The 12,771-nt window shown below is 36.8% G+C and overlaps 2 protein-coding genes and 1 long non-coding RNA gene across 3 annotated transcripts; all 3 read right to left on the bottom strand.

Moving 5' to 3' along the window:
• Positions 1 to 489: 489 nt before the first annotated feature.
• Positions 490 to 1,427, bottom strand: LOC106451496. The gene is made up of 3 exons (XM_013893429.3): positions 1,222 to 1,427; positions 809 to 911; positions 490 to 728 (listed from the first exon to the last, which is right to left on the bottom strand). The coding sequence occupies exons 1-3, from the start codon at positions 1,343 to 1,345 to the stop codon at positions 626 to 628; spliced, it is 330 nt and encodes a 109-aa protein (XP_013748883.1). The 5' UTR covers positions 1,346 to 1,427; the 3' UTR covers positions 490 to 625.
• Positions 1,428 to 8,468: 7,041 nt separating this feature from the next.
• On the bottom strand, positions 8,469 to 12,755 carry LOC125580702. The gene is made up of 2 exons (XR_007318445.1): positions 12,440 to 12,755; positions 8,469 to 8,514 (listed from the first exon to the last, which is right to left on the bottom strand). It is a non-coding gene; the product is annotated as an uncharacterized LOC125580702 (long non-coding RNA).
• Positions 8,756 to 12,393, bottom strand: LOC106451497. Its single transcript, XM_013893430.3, has 2 exons — positions 9,955 to 12,393; positions 8,756 to 9,897 (listed from the first exon to the last, which is right to left on the bottom strand). Exons 1-2 carry the CDS (start codon positions 11,567 to 11,569, stop codon positions 8,765 to 8,767), a joined length of 2,748 nt encoding a protein of 915 aa, XP_013748884.3. The 5' UTR covers positions 11,570 to 12,393; the 3' UTR covers positions 8,756 to 8,764.
• Positions 12,756 to 12,771: the final 16 nt, after the last annotated feature.

Below are 12,771 nucleotides of genomic sequence, written 5' to 3'. Positions count from 1 at the left end.
CCCTAAGACCATCTCCAACCCACCCCTATTTCTATCTCTATATTTTCCCCTAAAACAGAGAAACTCTATTATAGAGGTGTCTGTTATAGAGGTGGAAATGCTCCAATGTATGCCTGTATAATAGAGTTTCTCTGTTTATAGGGAAAAATATAGAGATATGATATTTCTACCTCTAAATATAGAGGCAAAAAGTAATTTTCCTCTATATTTTCCTCTAAAATAGAGGAACTCTGTTATAGAGGAATACATTGGAGCATTTTCACCTCTATATTTTAGAGGAAAATATAGAAGCGTACATTGGAGATGCTCTAACATAAAGCACATCGTTATACCCACATTTTTTGGTTATCAATACTTCAAATATCATACTACTATGAAATCCTTTAAAAGAGGAAGGTTGTTTACACATGCTATGTAAAATTACAGGTCGTTTGATTATCATCAGAGAGGTTTAGAAAAATATACTGTCTTAGCATTCTCAGTGTGTCATTGTTCAAATCGAAAATGGATTCCATTAAAAGAGGGCAAAACACCTCACACCACAAACAATCAAGTCATTAAAAAGCACAGCTCAACACACAAACAATACCCGATTTCAAAAGAAAGAAAGTTACAAAAACACAAATCATTTCTTATTATTGTTTCCTTTGCCTCCTCCTCCGGAAGTAGCTGCTCCTGCAGCTTGAGCAGCTTTCTTCGCCGCCTTCTCTTGCAATGCTTTTGCATCCCTAACCATATAAACACACAAATTAAGGAATTTATTAACCCTCCAGAAATCGGATTCAAGGGCCAATACGAATCTGGTCACCTTTCACGGCGTTGCTCTGGAGTTAAACCATCATCTTTGGTCTTTCCCTTCCCTCCGGCACGAGCTTGAGCCCTTTCACGGTCTCGCTCTCTCTGGCTTCCTCGTGAACAAAAACCAATATAGTCAAAGAAAACAAAACTAGTTTGCTTCTTATCAACACAAATATTAGAGTAACATCACCCTCAAGATCAGATCTGCTTAGAATATTCACACGGAGAAACCAAAGACAATTGCTGATCTAATAATAAAACCCTAAAATTTGATAAAATTTCAAGAAATTTCAGACTTGTAGAACACGCAAAACCCAATTCAAGAACTATGAGGTTCGACATGGAACAAACCTAAAGAACAATTAATCGAGATATAAGAAAAGATTGGAACAAAGAGAAGTTCAAACGAATAGACAAGGATATGAGTCATGGTGGTGAGCTTAGCAGAGAAACCCGCACAGCGAACAAGAGATCTGGAGAGAGATCTCCCCCTTACAGAAGCCAAAGGCCAAGAGACAATGAAGAAAAGAAGATTGATGGTGTGCATTATATTTTTAAGGTTCCAAACGCCGTCTTCGTTGGACTTTCCTCTTCCCCATAATGGTAGTTTCTGGATTCTTTATCGGTTTGGTACCGGTTCTTTTGGTATTTCTTTTTGTTAAATTGGTTCAACATTTGGTTTGTTATAAATTCGGGCCGAGTTAGATTACTTGCACGGTTACACACCTACCGAATTGAAACGCTTCTCGTATCCGCTATATACTGCTAGAGAAATATTTAAATTAAAAAATTACAACAAGTAATTTTTACTAATTAAAAAAAGTACAAGTAATTTTTACTAATTAAAAAAAGTGTTCTACTACTGAGTTGTCACGTAATTGAAATACCAATTTTTTTTACGTGACGATTTAAGAATCAATTGAGAATTTTGTTAGTACAAAATTAAATTGATAGTAAATGTTATATTATATAGTGTGTCCATTATGAACCATTCATTTATCAAATTAAAATTATTATATATTCTTTCCTTAAATAAAACATACGGAATTACCTAATGTGATTAAGATATATGTGATAATTAATGATTTTAAATAATAAAGATTTGCTAACAATCATTATACTTTCTATCATTTTTGTTCAATTATTTATTATTAAAATAAATTACACAATTACATTAATAATATAATAAAAATTTAGATTTTTTTATATATATGATGTATTTTAAATTTTCAAAATGAGTATAAATTACTAAAACTATTAAAAGTCTCACATAAACTTTTGTGATCAAAGTTTAAATTTTTTTCTATAATAAAATACAATGATTATAAAATAGGTGTTTATGTTAATATATATATATATATATATATATATCTTTTAAATTAAACTATACATCATATGAAAATACATACTTATATTTTGATATATGCGTTGAACATATATTGAGAAGTTAATATTTTAATTTTGAAATCTTCATTTTTTTAAATAATTATAAATTATTGAAATTTTTTAAATAATTATAAATTATTGAAACCACTAAACATTCCACATTTAAAAAAAAATCGTTGGTGTAAAATTTTGTAATATAAATATGCAAATAATCATAAAATCATATGAATATAAACCTTGTTTAATAAATGTCCATATTAAAAGTATACTATATATCTATGTTAATATCATTTAAATTTAATCATATATCATATACGATAGATAAGATTGATTGTTTTGATTTATTTACCCTAAAATGATTGCGAATAAACAAGAGTGTTCGTTTGATTTATATGCGCACACCAATTTATTACATAATAGTAATTGATTTCTTAGTTATTTAATACATAATTATTATTTTATTATTTCATAATATGCAAAAAACATAAATAAGTAATAAATATAAAATATTTATTCTTCATATGGCGCATATATTAACCTAAGTATGTATCTCTTTAATAATTTTAAATCTTAAACATTTTCTAAATCTCAGGCCAAAACAAAATTTGAAATAACTCAAAAATCAATATTTATATCGAACAATAACCAAAATGAAAAAAAAGACCCAAAAATGAGAAAATATTGAAGATATATAGGATTAGTACGTGAACGTAAACTTCTCATAACTATAATTAACTTTTAAATGGCTAAATCATGATATAAAACCGAGCTGACATAGTTTCATTGTAACCAAATAGTAGGCCTGAGATTCTTCGGCCTAAACGTTAGGTTCTTATGCGATAAGTGATTTTTTGACCTAAAATATTTTAAAAAATGAGATTAACTCATCAGTAAACAAATTATGTAATTAACAAAAAAAATTTTAAAAAATTGTTTAAGGGTCAAAAATATTAATTCGATTAAGAAAATAAATTTTATTTTTTCATACAATATTTCTTAAATAATTTTGATATAAATTCACCATGCGTACCATGGCTTAATCGCTGAAAAGATCGGGGCTGTTTGTTTTTCCATCTAGATGAGCCATCTGGATAGAGATGAGAGTTTTGTTCGTTTAGACATTAAAAGTACAAGTCATTTGGATGACTCATTTGAATGAGTTTGAAAATTTAGGCTTAATTTTGAAAATCAGCTGGCTGATTCAAATTTGACAATCTGGATAAAAATAGTTCTCTCAAAATAGTATAATGTCTATTATACCCTTATATAATTTACAAATTACAAATTTAAATCTAACTAGATTTTGAACCGCGCACTCGCGCGGATGTATTTTTCAAAAATATGTTGCTATTTAGGATTTGGCAAAAAACTAGAATTCGAAGAACCGACCCGATTCCGATCCAAAAAGTAATACTAAACTCGAATCGAAATTAATAAAATATCTGAATTGTTCAAAATTTTGGTATTTAGAGAACTGAAACCAATCCGATCCGAACCAAAGTATTTCGGGTATCTGAATGTATCCGAAATAGATTTATATACTTATATATATTAATTTTTTTTTTTAACGTCAACTTTCATTACTTATATTGAACTTACATGATCCATATGCAAGAAAGCATGTAAAATTTGAGGTACATAATAATGAAATTGAAAAACTACTCCATCTTCAACTCGTTTTGCTAGAATGTCCGCTGCTCCATTTGCTTTTCTACTAACCCACTTGAAGTTGATGCTTTGGAACTTCCTTGCCCACCATCTTATATCACGTATCCAATTATAATGGTTGAAATGTAGTTTTTTATTATTCACGATGTCAATAGCCTTTTGACAATCACTTTCCATAATCACTTGCTTATAACCAAGACTCCAACAATGTTGTATGGCCATCAGAATCGCCTGTAACTCACTTTCAAGTGCATTTTGAACTCGTTTACCTCTTGTTTGGACCGATCCTTTGTAAACCCCATTTTCATCCCGAAGAATCCAACCAGCAGTAGCATCACCCAACTGTTGTCTAAATGAACCATCAGTGTTGCATTTGATCCATCCTAGAGGGGTCGTTTCCATTTCTTATTTTCCTCAAGCGTAGCACCTCCTCCTCTCCTGCTATGATTTGGTATATTCAAAAGGTCACTCTGTTTCCATTCATTTGCATCTTCTTTCGCATATCTTAACACAGCCCTCCACAGTATATCTTTTTGTTGAAAAACTAGCATGTTCCTACTCTTCCAAAGCCTCCATAAAATCCAAAGAGGCAAGTCTTGAAAATGAGTAAGTCTTGTGGAGAAAGAGTATTGTAAGCATGCCTCTATCTTCTCTTCAAGCGTCGCCGTGGAGTTATTGATGATAAGGTTAGAGAGCCCTGAAGCTCTCCAAATACCTGCAGCATACGGACAGCCAAAGAAAATATGCTCCTATGTTTCTTCTACATTGCAACAACGTCGAAAAAGATCGTTCTGAGTGATATGCCTTCTCTTAAGATTGTTACCGGTCGCTAAACAACCAGATATCATCCTCCACAAGAAATGTTTTAGCTTCGTAGGAGCGTTTGTTTTCCAAATCTTGTGTTTCAATGTTGTCGTTCCACGGGTTGGTTGTGGAGGATCAATAGTTGGCAGATGAGTTCCCAACCAATACCCAGACTTCACTGTATATAAGCCATCTTCATTATAGTGCCAGCCCAACAGGTCTTGTGTTGCCACAGGACTAATTCTAATAGCAAGAATTCGATCCACATCTTCATCAACCACCATCTCGCGTAGCTTCTGTTCATTCCATCTACCTCGGTTAACATCTAAATATTCTTTCACCTTCTCTCCGTCAACCAATATATCTCTAGCTCGTGGTGGTCTTGGTGGATGATCAGGTATCCATGGATCTGTCCACATGTTAACTAGGTCACCATTGCCCACTATATACCATAGTCCTTTAGTGATCAGGTCACGGCCATATAGGATTGACTTCCAAGCATAAGATGCTTTCTTCTTCAGTGTAGCCTTTAGTATATCCCCATCTGAGAAGTATCTGGCGCGTAGCATGCGAGCCATAAGACAATTAGGATATTGCATTATCCTCCAGACCTGTTTACTTAACAGAGCTTGATTAAATACTTCTAAATCTTTAAACCCCAATCCTCCTTCTCTTTTTGGTACACTGACTCTGTCCCAAGAATACCAATGAAGTCCCTTTTTCTCACCCGAGCTCCACCAAAACCTTGCCAAAATCGCATTAATCTCCGAGCAGGTCTCCTTTGTTAATCTAAATATATTCATAGAATATATTGGCATTGCAGCTGCAATTGCTTTGAGCAATACTTCTTTACCACCATGGGAGAGGTGTCTCTATTTCCAACTTTGTGTTATTGATTTCACCTTATCAATAACATATGCAAACATCTCCTTCTTCTTGCTTCCCACATGTTCTGGCAAACCCAAATACTTTCCAAAGCCCCCATCATTATAAATACCTAATAGAGATCGCATCCTTGTCTTAACTGAGTCATTGACCTTAGCTCCAAATATGATAGATGATTTCGAGAGATTAATTGCTTGGCCAGAGACTGCCTCATATAACCCAAGGATAGACTTTAACTTCTTAGCTGCTTTGATATTAGCCAATGAGAAGAACAACGAATCATCAGCAAAAAACAAGTGATTAATCGCTGGTGCATTGTTGGATATCTTCACTCCCATAAGTGATCTGTCTTCCATCGCTTTTGTCATCAGGTGTTGAGAGTACTTCAGCACACAAAATGAAAAGATAAGGAGATAAAGGGTCTCCTTGTCTGAGCCCCCGAGCTGGTGTAATGAATCCTTCTGCCTTCCCATTGATTAGAACTGAGTATCTGACAGCAGTGACACACTCCATAATCCAGCCAATCCAACGCCTGTCAAATCCCAAATGCTTCATTGTCTCAGCCAAAAATCTCCATTCTAAACGGTCATAGGCCTTAGTTATATCTGTTTTCACAGCCATATACGATGTAGCTTGCCTCTTTCTAGCTTTTAGACAATGAAAGACTTCATGAGCAACAACAATGTTATCTGAGATCATTCTTCCAGGGATAAAGGCATTTTGATTCTCAGATATAGTGCTACCGAGATGAGTTTTAAGCCTATTAACCAAAACTTTAGTAATGATCTTATAAGATACATTACAGAGCGCTATTGGTCGAAAATCCTTCATAACAGATGGAGGGTAGACCTTCGGTATCAGGCATAGGTTAGTGCAACTGAGTTGAGGATCCAAATGTCCTGTTTCAAAGAACTTCGTGATTTCCTTCATGATCTCCTCCTTTATATCATCCCAATAGTGATGATAAAACACTGCAGAGAAGCCATCAGGCCCTGGTGTACGGTGAGCTCCTATATCCATAACTGCTGTGAACACTTCCTTCTCTGTAACCATACGAGTAAGATCTTGATTCATCTCTGTAGTAACTCGTTGTTGTAGATTCTGAAATACTCGAACATACTGATGTGGATCAGTCCCTTCAGAGGCATAGAGGTTTTGGAAATAGTTAACAGCCACTTGCGAGATCTCTGAGTGACCACGATATATAACCCCTTGTTCATCTTGAATTGAGTTTATTGTATTCTTAACTCTTCTTCCTTTTGTTACAGCATGAAAGTATCTTGTATTCCGATCTCCAGAGGGCAACCAGTTGATCCTGCTTTTTTGTTTCCAGTATACCTCCTCTTCAATATAGGCTTGGTTCAAAACTCTTCTCTTATTTATGTTCTTCGTTGTTGAGATACATTAGCTGAAGTGATGGCTTTGTCCAACAAAGCTCTCAACATTTCAATTCTTTCCTCAGCGTTGTTACGGTTCTGTCTCTTCCATCTAGATATGCGATGTCGACAACTACTCAATCTTTGAGCTAACGGCATCTGTAACAGTTGGGTCTGACCTGTTCCTCTCCTGCCCCTTTTCACACTCTCCGCAAAACCATCTTTAGTCATCATCCGACTATCAAATCTGAAAGTTCTCGGAGGTTCATAACTTTCTTTACTGATAAAAGACACCAATGGTCTATGGTCAGACTCACCTATCTCCAAATACTCTGTCTGAGATGCAGGGAAAAGATCAAACCATCTAGTATTTGCCATGGTACGGTCCAAGCAGCATTTAACCAAATGTCTTCCACGTTGACCAACCCATGAAAGTCGATTACCAACAGAGTGCAAATCAGTGAACTCACAAGTTCTCATCATCTGTCGAAATTCACTGAATGAGTTTTCAGGTCTCAGCTTTCCTCCTTCCTTGTCATGATTCCCCAAGATCTCATTGAAATCTCCCAACAAGAACCACAGGTGTTGTCTTCTAGTAAGACTTAATCGAGTTAATCTTTCCCAAGTGTGATGTCTGAAAGACGGGTTAGGATGCCCATACACAAAGGAAAAATAGAAACTGATTCCATTAAAATCAACATTACAATCGACAAGCTGAGCAGACTGGCTAATCACATACAAACGAACTGATTGCTGAAAGAAAATAACAAGGCCACCTCCTACTCCTACTGGGGGAACAACAACATAATTAGAAAAACCTAGCTGAACTCCTACATCACGCACATAGTCATCTTGCTGTTTAGTTTCTGATAGACACAGAATGTCCGGGAGATATTTGCGACATATCTCCTTGAGGCGTCGAACCGTCGAATCTGTGCCTAAGCCTCGACAGTTCCAACAGGCTGTCCTCATGGTGGAAGAGGTGTTTTAGGGCCCATCGCGCCTCTCATGTTGTTGGTGTCAACCATTGCTTCACCCACGTCTGCTTCCATCTCATTCTGCACCATCACACGACCTTTCTTGCATTTCACTCCATTAGTCCCACTAGCTTCCCTCTTATGAAACATCTCTGAGTTGTCAGTAGCAGCTGAGAGCCAGGCTTTCCTCTTGAGTAACGATTCAGATGGAGTCTTAATACACTCCTAGGATGCTTCTCTGGTTGGAATGGGATAGATCCTTGCAAACAGAGAATCAAAGACTCAATCTGCTTCAAGGTTTGTGGAATGAATGGTGACACAAAGAGATGTGAGAGGTCTCCTTGATACTCCTAAGTGAATCCCTTGGATATGACACACCAAGACAATCACTCTTGTGGTTTTGTTAGATATGACACACTAACAAAGACTCAAGAAATCTCAGATCTACAAGACAAGCTTGCGGCCGACTAGAGAGAAACAAGAGTTTAGAAATAAAGATTGGATAGTTCTATTAGGGTTTTCAGACACATATTTATAGAGAAGGCAAGGAACAGGCTCCTTGGTCTCTAAATAAGCCTTAAAAATAAACCTTATAAAACCTTATAAAAACCTTATAAAACCTTATAAGGGTTCTCAAGTCTGGCAGCTTAATTCTCAAGTCTAGCAGCCTAATTCTCAAGTCTAGCAGCCTAATTCTGCTTCATGTTATCAAAGATAAATAATTAAAATAAAGTCTTGAACTGAGATCATCAAATGAGTGATAGGAAAGCAACATATGGCCTCATTAAAAACCTATCTTTGGAAAACCCAGTGGGACAAAACCAAAGATATGGAAAAAGAGCACACATATGTTACTTCCTCATTTGATGTTTATCTTGGAGCTGAGATGGCTTGAATTGTGGCAAGTGTGTCTTGGTTGATCAAGCTTCTTCCAAGACTCTCTTCTTGCTTCAGTGATGTCTTAAGTAATCCTCCAATGGCTTCTTTGAGTTGCTTGCTTCTGGCTCGAGTCATAGGACCTTCAGATATGGCTAGAGCTCCTCCATCAGCTGGATCATCCATGCTCTCATTATCTTCTTTGTTTGGCTGGTCCATGATCATATCATCCCCTCCCTCTTGAAAAGGATTTGTCCTCAAATCTAGCTCATCTGCAACAAAAGGAGCCAAGTCAGTAACATTAACGTTGATAATCAGATTACACTTACCTTGCAAGCCTCTTTGATAGGCATTGTTGCTGACTGGATTTGTTTGGTAGAAGGAACTGATACGTTGGGCTCTCCATACTCCTGATGCATTCCCCAAACCCGATTCACACACACTGAAACAAAACAAGTTAGCACATGCGAAGTTGTCATAAAGTAAGAGTCTTATCCCAAATTTGTTTCTGCTCGGTTTTGGATTGTAGGCTACATCTGGAGGTGCTTCTTTGATGATGATAAAGCCAGGGACGTCTTGGTGGTTATCCTGGTCTAGATCAGGTGGTTTGAATCTCTTATCTTCCTCATTTTTGTAGTTTCTTCTTATATGCTTCCAAACTCTCTTAAAATCTGCACATGGCTCTTTTGACAAAAACAAGTGCATCATATCTGTATAATCAGTGATAAAAGAATTCTTGAGAACATGATCACTTACATTAACATACTCACCTGGTCGCCATAGATAGAATTGAGATGTTCTAAACTCAGAAAATTTCAAACAAAGCAAACACAGGATCACCCGACTTCTAAAACTCATAACTATTTCACCTGAGAAGCTTTTGACATGATTCCAATTCGACGTGAGACCCAGATGAGTTATGTTTCTATTGCAGTCGAGTTTGTTGCTTAATTCCTTTTGGTTGTTGAGATATGATCCTCGGACTGCTCCTATGTCAAAGCTGGCGGCTAGACAGCTTCCAAGATTTGATTGTTGCATCTCCAATTTAGCCAAGGATCCATTCTTGATACTCTGATCATTACTATAGCCTCTCCTTTCGAAAAGTATAGCACTCAAAACTGTTTGTCCTGTACCAATTGAAAGCAAATCAGTTTTCATGCGTTTCTTTGAATCTAGATAATTACCTCGGGTTGGTTTATTTGGAGATTGATGTAGACTGAGTCCATCTGGTGGTTTCTCCTTGATTTGAGAAGAAAACATGAGTTCTCCTCCTACTCCAGTAATCACTTCACCATTTACTCTAATGAAATCTCCATCTCCACTCTTGGTTTGACAATCTCTGAAATGGTATTGAAGCTTTTGCAAATCTAGTGGCTTCCACACCTTGACATGATCAAGAAGCAAGACATTTTGATCAGCTTCCAAATCTTTATTACCCAAGCTGGTTCTAGCACGAGCAGAGCACTCTCCAGGGATGATAAGTATGCTGTCATATGCTCCAGGTTTCCATAAGTAGATCTGTAACCTTCCAGCCCAATTGCGTTGTCTGGTTTGTTGGATCCAGGAAAGAGTGGGTAACATTCTCCAATTGGTTTCGTAGTGAAACTCTTGCTGAGCTGAGACGTGCATCCCTTTAACTTCAGATGGTAAAAGATCACCAAAAACAATTGTTGTTGCTGCTGATTTCTTCTCAATCACTATGGGATTGTTCCTGTGATTCCACAAATCTCCTCCAGGCTCAAATACAACATGTTCCATGCCCAGTTCGTGTCTTGAAAGCTCTACTGCTCTGGTCTTGTTCCAGACAAAGAGATGGATCAGAAAAGTATCCAAGAATGTCTTTTGGAGATCACACGGATCAAAGACAATCAGTTGTCCCTTTTTGCAAGCTGTCTGTGGTTCCCTGGGTGTCTCTTCTGGTACTATGGCTTGTTTGAAAGGAACCATGACGTTCTGAACAGGCTGCTCATCTTTCTGAATGACAACTGATGATTCTTTGGCTTGATCTCCTTGAATAGAGGTAGTTGATACCGGCTCTGCTGAATTAAGTTCTGAGACTGAAGTGATTAACTCCTGGTTCTGTTCTTCTAAGGATGGACGTGTAGTATGGGTATCCCTGAATTGTTTCTCCACATCCATAATCACCTGAGACAGCTTCTTTATGTCCTCCTCACTGAACCAGCTCGTTGTCTTGTTAGGTAAACCAATAACACTGGTTGAACTTGATCTCATTCTGCTTTGTTGTTCCTGGACTGAGTTTGAAGAGCATGGCTTTGTTTCAGACTGTTTTCGAAGTACTTCGTTGTGGTACTGTCTTGGAACATACTTATGACGCATCAAAGCCCTCAATTTGAGCCAGGTTGCAACAGGTTCTTTTCCATAGTGTCTCCTAGATGACACCAATTGATTCCACCAGCTTGAAGCATAACCATAAAACTCAGCAGTAGCCATTTGAACCTTCTTTCTTTCAGCAGAGTGTTGACAGTTAAAAATCAACTCCATCTTCTCTTCCCACTCCACGTATGCAGCAGGGTCAGCATCACCATAGAAAGGAGGGATTTTTAGCTTTTGATCAGCCAATTTATCTTTGTGATTGCTTCGGCCTTCATGCCCACGTCTTTGTCTCCTCTCACTGCTTCTAGACTCAAAACTCTGACCAGTAGCTTGTTGGAGTTCCTGTCTCAACTCATGCCGGAATTTATCATGGCTGGCTTTCATCTTCTCCTGCATCTGAGCACTCATAACCTTAAGTAAAAGCTTTTCATCCTTAGTGAGTTCTCCTTTTTGATCTCCTGCCATGGTACCTGAGACAAGAGAAAGACTAAGCCAGTAAGTAGTTCGAAATCAAAATTAAATAAGGAAAACAAACAAGAGATGAAACAGATTCAGCACAGATCTAGAATAAAAATTCTCAGATTTATCACATTCAAAGCACAGAACAACAGATCTATCAATATTGAACTCAGATTGAAAATAACAAGCCCTAAATCATACAATAATCAGATACTCAACCTGAGATTAGATCTAGAACAGTTTGACCAAAAACTCAAACAGATCAAGAAAAACTCAACCTATTCAAGCCCAAATCGAATCAGATTCAAATCTAGACAGAGAATTTCGACCACAAACCCAAACAGAACAGATCTAAACAGATTAGAAGAATTTCAATTTTTTTTTTTTTTTTCAGATCTAGGGTTCATAAGAAAATTTCGAAATTGAAAATAGAAGTAGAGAGTTTAGAAACTTCCTTCCAGAGATTTGCTCTGATACCACATAATACACTCCTAGGATGCTTCTCTGGTTGGAATGGGATAGATCCTTGCAAACAGAGAATCAAAGACTCAATCTGCTTCAAGGTTTGTGGAATGAATGGTGACACAAAGAGATGTGAGAGGTCTCCTTGATACTCCTAAGTGAATCCCTTGGATATGACACACCAAGACAATCACTCTTGTGGTTTTGTTAGATATGACACACTAACAAAGACTCAAGAAATCTCAGATCTACAAGACAAGCTTGCGGCCGACTAGAGAGAAACAAGAGTTTAGAAATAAAGATTGGATAGTTCTATTAGGGTTTTCAGACACATATTTATAGAGAAGGCAAGGAACAGGCTCCTTGGTCTCTAAATGAGCCTTAAAAATAAACCTTATAAAACCTTATAAAAACCTTATAAGGGTTCTCAAGTCTGGCAGCTTAATTCTCAAGTCTAGCAGCCTAATTCTCAAGTCTAGGAGCCCAATTCTGCTTCATGTTATCAAAGATAAATAATTAAAATAAAGTCTTGAACTGAGATCATCAAATGAGTGATAGGAAAGCAACATATGGCCTCATTAAAAACCTATCTTTGGAAAACCCAGTGGGACAAAACCAAAGATAGGGAAAAAGAGCACACATATGTTACTTGCTCATTTGATGTCTATCTTGGAGCTGAGATGGCTTGAATTGTGGCAAGTGTGTCTTGGTTGATCAAGCTTCTTCCAAGACTCTCTTCTTGCTTC

Source organism: Brassica napus, chromosome C1 (genome assembly GCF_020379485.1).
Source record: "Brassica napus cultivar Da-Ae chromosome C1, Da-Ae, whole genome shotgun sequence".
NCBI classification, from domain to species: domain Eukaryota; kingdom Viridiplantae; phylum Streptophyta; class Magnoliopsida; order Brassicales; family Brassicaceae; genus Brassica; species Brassica napus.
This window is presented reverse-complemented; position numbering and strand designations above follow the sequence as displayed.

Coding starts and splice junctions, on each gene's coding strand:
- LOC106451496 (XM_013893429.3), bottom strand. CDS start 1,345: ATGCACACCATCAATCTTCTTTTCTTCATTGTCTCTTGGCCTTTGGCT. Junction 912..1,221: donor TAAGCTCACCACCATGACTC/ATATCCTTGTCT, acceptor GTTTTTGTTCAC/GAGGAAGCCAGAGAGAGCGA. Junction 729..808: donor CCAGAGCAACGCCGTGAAAG/GTGACCAGATTC, acceptor TTATATGGTTAG/GGATGCAAAAGCATTGCAAG.
- LOC106451497 (XM_013893430.3), bottom strand. CDS start 11,569: ATGGCAGGAGATCAAAAAGGAGAACTCACTAAGGATGAAAAGCTTTTA. Junction 9,898..9,954: donor TCCAAATAAACCAACCCGAG/GTAATTATCTAG, acceptor CAATTGGTACAG/GACAAACAGTTTTGAGTGCT.